Below are 8845 nucleotides of genomic sequence, written 5' to 3' on the forward strand. Positions count from 1 at the left end.
AACAGACAAAACCAATCAAACATGAAACATCGAACGGTGGCAGCTAGTACTCCGGAGACGACGACCGCCGAAGCCTGCCCGAACAAGGAGAAGGAGCCGCCTCGGCCGAAACCGTGACAATGACTAGGTGTTCTAAAACTTTTGACAAGTAGTGTGTATATATACAGTAAGTGAGTACACTCCTCACATTTTTGTAAATATTTGAGTATATCTTTTCATGTGACAACACTGAAGAAATGACACTTTGCTACAATGTAAAGTAGTGAGTGTACAGCTTGTATAACAGTGTAAATTTGCTGTCCCCTCAAAATAACACAACACACAGCAATTAATGTCTAAACCGCTGGCAACAAAAGTGAGTACACCCCTAAGTGAAGATGTCCAAATATTTTGTGTGGCCACCATCATTTTCCAGCACTGCCTTAACCCTCTTGGGCATGGAGTTCACCAGCGCTTCACAGGTTGCCACTGGAGTCCTCTTCCACTCCTCCATGACGACATCACAGAGCTGGTGGATGTTAGAGAACTTGCACTCCTCCACCTTCGGTTTGAGGATGCCCCACAGATGCTCAATAGGGTTTAGGTCTGGAGACATGCTTGGCCAGTCCATCACCTTTACCCTCAGCTTCTTTAGCAAGGCAGTGGTCGTCTTGGAGGTGTGTTTGGGGTCGTTATCATCTTGGAATACTGCCCTGCGGCCCAGTCTCCAAAGGGAGGGGATCATGCTCTGCTTCAGTATGTCACAGTACATGTTGGCATTCATGGTTCCCTCAATGAACTGTAGCTCCCCAGTGCCGGCAGCACTCATGCAGCCCCAGACCATGACACTCCCACCACCATGCTTGACTGTAGGCAAGACACACTTGTCTTTGTACTCCTCACCTGGTTGCCGCCACACACGCTTGACACCATCTGAACCAAATAAGTTTATCTTGGTCTCATCAGACCACAGGACATGGTTCCAGTAATCCAAGTCCTTAGTCTGATTGTCTTCAGCAAACTGTTTGGGGGCTTTCTTGTGCATCATCTTTAGAAGAGGCTTTCTTCTGGGACGACAGCCATGCAGACCAATTTGATGCAGTGTGCGGCGTATGGTCTGAGCACTGACAGGCTGACCCCCCACCCCTTCAACCTCTGCAGCAATGCTGGCAGCACTCATATGTCTATTTCCTAAAGACAACCTCTGGATATGACGCTGAGCACGTGCACTCAACTTCTTTGGTCGACCATGGCGAGGCCTGTTCTGAGTGGAACCTGCCATGTTGAACTTCCAGTGACCAGTTTGAGGGAGTGTGAGAGCGATGACACCAAATTTAACACACCTGCTCCTCATTCACACCTGAGACCTTGTAACACTAATGAGTCACATGACCCCGGGGAGGGAAAATGGCAAATTGGGCCCAATATGGACATTTTCACTTAGGGGTGTACTCACTTTTGTTGCCAGCGGTTTAGACATTAATGGCTGTGTGTTGAGTTATTTTGAGGGGACAGCAAATTTACACTGTTATACAAGCTGTACACTCACTACTTTACATTGTAGCAAAGTGTCATTTCTGCAGTGTTGTCACATGAAAAGATATAATCAAATATTTACAGAAATGTGAGGGGTGTACTCACTTTTGTGAGATACTGTATATATATATATATATATATTCAACAATAAGAACAAGTCAACTCATATCAGTTCTATGATATTTCTGGGTGGGCAAACACAATAATTTTTATTTTTAGCTGTTTCTGAACTTGGTTTCTGTTGCTAATTATCTATTGTTGGATGGTAATAGCGTAATTGTAATTGCAGCTTTTGTCATTTTTGAATGTTTTTTTGTTACCTTTAACATATTTTTTTTGGTCTGTTTTATCTGTTATCAATAGATGGTCAAGGTATTGCCAACCGCCTGTCCAAAAGGCTTGCCACAGTTGGTAGTAGCATAAAAAAAAATGTGAAGGACTACAACCTGAGGAGACAAGGTTTGTCCTCACAGCTCCCACAGGCCGTGGTGTATGAGGATGCAGTGCAGGTGGACAGCACTGTTTGGTCCTGGAGAGCAGGAGGAGCAGAGGATGATGGGAGTTTCACCTCAAGGCTCTTTGTGCTCCATTCCCTCAGAGAGCAGGTGTGTGAAGAGAAGCGGTACATTGAGGATGATGTCTTCACTGCCAAGAAGTTCTACTCACATGAGAGCAGGAACTGAACGTGGAGGCCTTACAACATTACACAGAGCAAGATCGATTTTGTCTTGGGGCAAGAGCTGTCCTTGCTGGAAAGCTTGATGAGCACCAGCATGCAGAAGGACAATGTGAATTGTTCAGAAGGCTTTTATTGAGGGCAGTGGCAGAAACTTTGAATCGAGGAAGTGGATGAGGATGATGACTATTATGACGACGACGATGACGATTACGATGGTGATATTGATGGAGGAATAGATTAATGAGGCTGAGAGTGTTTTTTTGTCCATTCTGTTTTAATTCATGCAATTGTATTCCTGCCCTTTGTTTACAATTGTATGTTTTATTGCTCTTTTAGGGTTAAAAGAAGCACTATAAGCATCTGTGGACATTTCTGTTTAATTGTTAGATGCGATACACGCCATTGTTGCATGTCATTTACTATTTATGTCATGGTGAGGAGAACCTGACGTGAGCCTGGTATACCCCAACCTGAGTCTAATGGAATAGACAGGTTTGCTTTCTCCAAAGTAGTGTCTTTTCATTGACCTGTTAGTTGTGGAGTTTGTAATTATTTTGTCAATATTGTCATTTGAACATCTAGATCACCATTGTCATCTTTAAATAAAATAATAACTTCTGCACCTGATCCTGCCTGGCTCCCGCAACATTTAACGGTCCAAAAATGGGTTTAGCAACTAAGAATTCTAGCTTTAAGGGTTAAGTATGTCGCCTACAGAGAAACACATTTAGAGCTCAAGCCATGTAGACTCGTAATTTCTGATAAATTGACTTTGCTGGAGAGAGGAGACTCGAGGCAGTGGTGTGGTCGAAGTAGCACATTTAATAAATACAATTAAAATTGACCTTTGGTGGGCGCCACTGAGCCCCCAATGTGCACCAGGGTTATGGGGTTGTAAAATTATCTCAGAATCATCCCAAAGATGTATTTGTGCCAAACCCCAAGTCTGAGCTACAAAAGACAAGAAAGTCAATTTTTACATACATTTTTATTTTATTTATTTTATTTCACCTTTATTTAACCAGGTAAGCCAGTTGAGAACAGGTTCTCATTTACAACTGCGACCTGGCCAAGATAAAGCAAAGCAGTACATGACCAGATCTGGCTTGATAAACACATAGGGTTTAAGTGCGTCAAAAGCTGAATAATAGGTCAAACAAGTATGTAAATGTACATATAAAACCGAAATTATATCGACATTAGAGCCTCAACAAACAACAAAATAAACAAATGATTTAGTCTATATCATACTGCCTGTCACCAAGGGAGTACCCAAGGCTCGATCCTAGGCCCCACGCTCTTCTCAATTTACATCAACAATATAGCTCAGGCAGTAGGAAGCTCTCTCATCCATTTATATGCAGATGATACAGTCTTATACTCAGCTGGCCCCTCCCTGGATTTTGTGTTAAACGCTCTACAACAAAGCTTTCTTAGTGTCCAACAAGCTTTCTCTGCCCTTAACCTTGTTCTGAACACCTCCAAAACAAAGGTCATGTGGTTTGGTAAGAAGAATGCCCCTCTCCCCACCGGTGTGATTACTACCTCTGAGGGTTTAGATCTTGAGGTAGTCACCTCATACAAGTACTTGGGAGTATGGCTAGACAGCACACTGTCCTTCTCTCAGTACATATCAAAGCTGCAGGCTAAGGTTAAATCTATACTTGGTTTCCTCTATCGTAATCGCTCCTCTTTCACCCCAGCTGCCAAACTAACTCTGATTCAGATGACCATCCTACCCATGCTAGATTACGGAGACGTAATTTATAGATTGGCAGGTAAGGGTGCTCTTGAGCGGCTAGATGTTCTTTACCATTCGGCCATCAGATTTGCCACCAATGCTCCTTATAGGACACATCACTGCACTCTATACTCCTCTGTAAACTGGTAATCTCTGTATATGCGTCGCAAGACCCACTGGTTGATGCTTATTTACAAAGCCTCTTAGGCCTCACTCCCCCCGATCTGAGATACCTACTGCAGCCCTCATCCTCCACATACAACACCAGTTCTGCCAGTCACATTCTGTTCAAGGTCCCCAAAGCACACACATCCCTGGGTCGCTCCTCTTTTCAGTTTGCTGCAGCTAGCGACTGGAACGAGCTGCAAAAAACACTTGCCTACAGATTCAATAGTATTTGCATTTCAAAATGCAATATTCTCATACATTTTGATGATTTTTTCTCATTAAAATACATTCACTAAGGGGCTACAAGTTGTTCAGACCAATGTGCTGCTCTAACATTTTAACATCGTGCCATGTGACTATACAGTAGCCTACATCTATAGTCTACTGTAACATCATATGCTGCTTTAGGCTAAATACTATAGTTTTCTGTGTGTTTCAATAGGACAAATGTAAAGAGTACCTACTGTATTCGAAATTGTGGTGTAGTGTACCTACAATGCACTGCTTAAATCTAAATGTAGGGTAACATTCCACTCAATAGGAGTGGATAGGCCTTACTAGTGTTGGATTTGGAAAGTCACATTTTAAAAAGGTGTTATTGTACAGTGTTGCAATGGGCAGAAATGTCTTTATACAGTGAAATAATTTACACACACTTGCTTATGTGGATGATGTTTCCATAGTCTAGGACCGGTATGAAAGTTGACTGAATTATCTGCTTCTACTACTTAGTGAGAGGCATTCTTCCTGCTGCTCCCAAGCCAAGGTTTCTTCTTACTTACCTACATGGAGGCATTGGAACCCTGAAGCACACTCCACCACACCCTTTGCTTTATCTGGTGAGATGTGAGATATTGTAGATCATCATCTACAGCCCATAAGTTAACATCCTAAATCAGGGATCATCAACTAGATTCAGCCGCGGGACTATTTTTTTTATTGAGCAGATGGTTAGGGGGCCGGAACATAATTAGGCAATAAGGCCTGAGGGGGTGTGGTATATGGCCAATATACCACGGCTAAGAGCTGTTCTTATGCACAACACAACGCGGTGTGGGTGAACAGATGATCTCCGCATGTGTATTTCCCACCGTAAAGCATGGAGGAGGAGGTGTTATGGTGTGGAGGTGCTTTGCTGGTGACACTGTCTGTGATTTATTTAGAATTAAAGGCACACTTAACCAGCATGGCTACCACAGCATTCTGCAGAGATACTGTCATGAGAATTTCTATCTCTAATTAATCAAACTTTATGCTCTGAATAATTCCCAGAGGGTGTAAGGCTCTGGTTTAATCATGAATTAAACAAAGGTCCACAACCAGCAAGAATGATCTGTATGTTTAATCATGGAGAGCTCTGCCGCCAAAAAACACATATACAGCTTTTATACTACTTCACACAAAGGCACTTTGCTCCGCCCACCTTTAGGAGGCCTTTAACCAGTTTCTCAGTCCCCTTCATCCTGGAATGTTTGTCTCAGCAGTTTCTAACTCACCCCCTCTGTTAGTGGGTTTATAATGATAACCCTAACACAGTTCACACAGTCATCATCAGTATTGGGGTTAACAATTTTAGTCATAATCATAATTCCTCTATCAGATACGCCATCCCATCTGGTTTGGGCTTAGTTGGACTATCATTTGTTTTTCAACAGGACAATGACCCAACACACCTCCAGGCTGTGTAAGGGATATTTGACCAAGAAGGAGAGTGATGGAGTGCTGCATCAGATGACCTGGCCTCCACAATCATCCGACCTCAACCAAATTGAGATGGTTTGGGATGAGTCGGACCGCAGAGTGAAGGAAAAGCAGCCAACAAGTGCTCAGCATATGTGGGAACTCCTTCAAGACTGTTGGAAAAGCATTCCAGGTGAAGCTGGTTGAGAGAATGCCAAGAGTGTGCAAAGCTGTCATCAAGGCAAAGGGTGGCTATTTGAAGACTCTCAAATATAAAATATATTTGGATTTGTTTAACACTTTTTTGGTTACTACATGATTCCATATGTGTTATTTCATACAGTGGGGAGAACAAGTATTTGATACACTGCCGATTTTGCAGGTTTTCCTACTTACAAAGCGTGTAGAGGTCTGTAATTTGTATCATAGGTACACTTCAACTATGAGAGACAGAATCTAAAACAAAAATCCAGAAAATCACATTGTATGATTTTTAAGTAATTCATTTGCATTTTATTGCATGACATAAGTATTTGATCACCTACCAACCAGTAAGAATTCCGGCCCTCACAGACCTGTTAGTTTTTCTTTAAGAAGCCCTCCTGTTCTCCACTCATTACCTGTATTAACTGCACCTGTTTGAACTCGTTACCTGTATAAAAGACACCTGTCCACACACTCAATCAAACAGACTCCAACCTCTCCACAATGGCCAAGACCAGAGAGCTGTGTAAGGACATCAGGGATAAAATTGTAGACCTGCACAAGGCTGGGATGGGCTACAGGACAATAGGCAAGCAGCTTGGTGAGAAGGCAACAACTGTTGGCGCAATTATTAGAAAATTGAAGAAGTTCAAGATGGCGGTCAATCACCCTCGGTCTGGGGCTCCATGCAAGATCTCACCTCGTGGGGCATCAATGATCATGAGGAAGGTGAGGGATCAGCCCAGAACTAAACGGCAGGACCTGGTCAATGACCTGAAGAGAGCTGGGACCACAGTCTCAAAGAAAACCATTAGTAACACACTACGCCGTCATAGATTAAAATCTTGAGCGCACGCAAGGTCCCCCTGCTCAAGCCAGCGCATGTCCAGGCCCGTCTGAAGTTTGCCAATGACCATCTGGATGATCCAGAGAAGGAATGGGAGAAGGTCATGTGGTCTGATGAGACAAAAATAGAGCTTTTAGGTCTAAACTCCACTCGCCGTGTTTGGAGGAAGAAGAAGGATGAGTACAACCCCAAGAACACCATCCCAACCATGAAGCATGGAGGTGGAAACATCATTCTTTGGGGATGCTTTTCTGCAAAGGGGACAGGACGACTGCACCGTATTGAGGGGAGGATGGATGGGGCCATGTATCGCGAGATCTTGGCCAACAACCTCCTTCCCTCTGTAAGAGCATTGAAGATGGGTCGTGGCTGGGTCTTCCAGCATGACAACGACCCGAAACACACAGCCAGGGCAACTAAGGAGTGGCTCCGTAAGAAGCATCTCAAGGTCCTGGAGTGGCCTAGCCAGTCTCCAGACCTGAACCCAATAGAACATCTTTGGAGGGAGCTGAAAGTCCGTATTGCCCAGCGACAGCCCCGAAACCTGAAGGATCTGGAGAAGGTATGTATGGAGGAGTGGGCCAAAATCCCTGCTGCAGTGTGTGCAAACCTGGTCAAGACCTACAGGAAACGTATGATCTCTGTAATTGCAAACAAAGGTTTCTGTACCAAATATTAAGTTCTGCTTTTCTGATGCATCAAATACTTATGTCATGCAATAAAATGCAAATTAATTACTTAAAAATCATACAATGTGATTTTCTGGATTTTTGTTTTAGATTCCGCCTCTCACAGTTGTAGTGTACCTATGATAAAAATGACAGACCTCTACATGCTTTGTAAGTAGGAAAACCTGCAAAATCGGCAGTGTATCAAATACTTGTTCTCCCCACTGTAGTTTTGATGTCTTCACTATTATTCAACAATGTAGAAAATAGTAAAAATAAAGAAAAACCCTTGAATGAGTAGGTGTTCTAAAACTTTTGGCTCTGCCCCACCTGCCCTGAATGACGGGTCGCCACTGGCTCAAACACACTTCTGAAATTGCAGTGTGGAATAACTTTTATGTGCAAATTTAATTCCAGACTAATATATTGATATTTGGGTATCACTTTACATGAAGGAGGTATACATAACACCTTTATGACCGTTTTAATATAATGCATAACAACCTTTATAACACATTTATTCAACATCATTCATAAGGAGTTTTAAAAAAGCTCTTTACTGTCACAGTACCAAAACTCCTTACACACGATTCAAGCAACAGGTAGGGAGCAGCACAGGGCCACAATGGCAGCAGGGGATGGCACCAGCCCCTGGTGTAGAATCTTTCAAATACAAGAGATAGCTGTGCTTGATTGAGCTTGCCTGGCTCTAGTCTTATCTAGTCTAGTCTTGTTTACATTGTGGGAGGCAACCCGTCTGCCTAGGGAAACTAGGCGAGCTCCATTGACTAATCAATAGAATAGTCCCAAAAGTGCAAACCCCACATGCCCAAGATTTCAAATACTATTTGAACCCAGGTCTGGATGGCACCTGAGTAATTGTTTGCCATTGTAATGTGGTAGTAAGCCATCTATAGCTGCGACCTGAAGACTAGCTCCACAAACTAATCTCAGCAGGCTAACACAATCTTGTGGTGTGCAGGAGACCTGGGCTTCAAACCACCTTAGTAACACCAGTAACCATCTGGTTACTCCCACCAGATTTTTCTACTAAAATAACCTTTTGTACTGTAATGAAAGGGGACGTATTTTGAAGACCTCTGCAATTGAAGAATGAACCAGTTGTTTCTTTATTAAGTTTCTATTTCCTGCAGTTTCTTTCTCCTTTCATGCTTAAGTTTCGATTTCCTGTTCAGCACAACCCCCATAGTTTCAGTGTTATAAAATGTAGCTGTTGCAACAAGATTAACTCATTATGTACCATATCTGATTGTAGAGAAATACTTGAGACAATATGTATCAAACAGTTAAATGTGTGTATGCACCAAGAATAAGATAGTTAT

At 42.8% G+C, this 8845-nt stretch overlaps 1 protein-coding gene across 1 annotated transcript in view; it reads left to right on the top strand.

Moving 5' to 3' along the window:
- The window catches only part of LOC121551829 (centrosomal protein of 112 kDa-like), a 194055-nt gene extending 191857 nt beyond the window's left edge, over positions 1 to 2198 (top strand). The window contains exon 24 of the mRNA XM_045210708.1: positions 1998 to 2198. Coding sequence (XP_045066643.1) covers positions 1998 to 2198 — 201 coding nt within the window. The remainder of the gene's footprint in view (positions 1 to 1997) is intronic.
- The last annotated feature ends 6647 nt before the right edge of the window (positions 2199 to 8845 follow it).

The sequence above is a fragment of the Coregonus clupeaformis genome, chromosome 35 (assembly GCF_020615455.1).
Source record: "Coregonus clupeaformis isolate EN_2021a chromosome 35, ASM2061545v1, whole genome shotgun sequence".
Taxonomy (NCBI): Eukaryota; Metazoa; Chordata; class Actinopteri; order Salmoniformes; family Salmonidae; genus Coregonus; species Coregonus clupeaformis.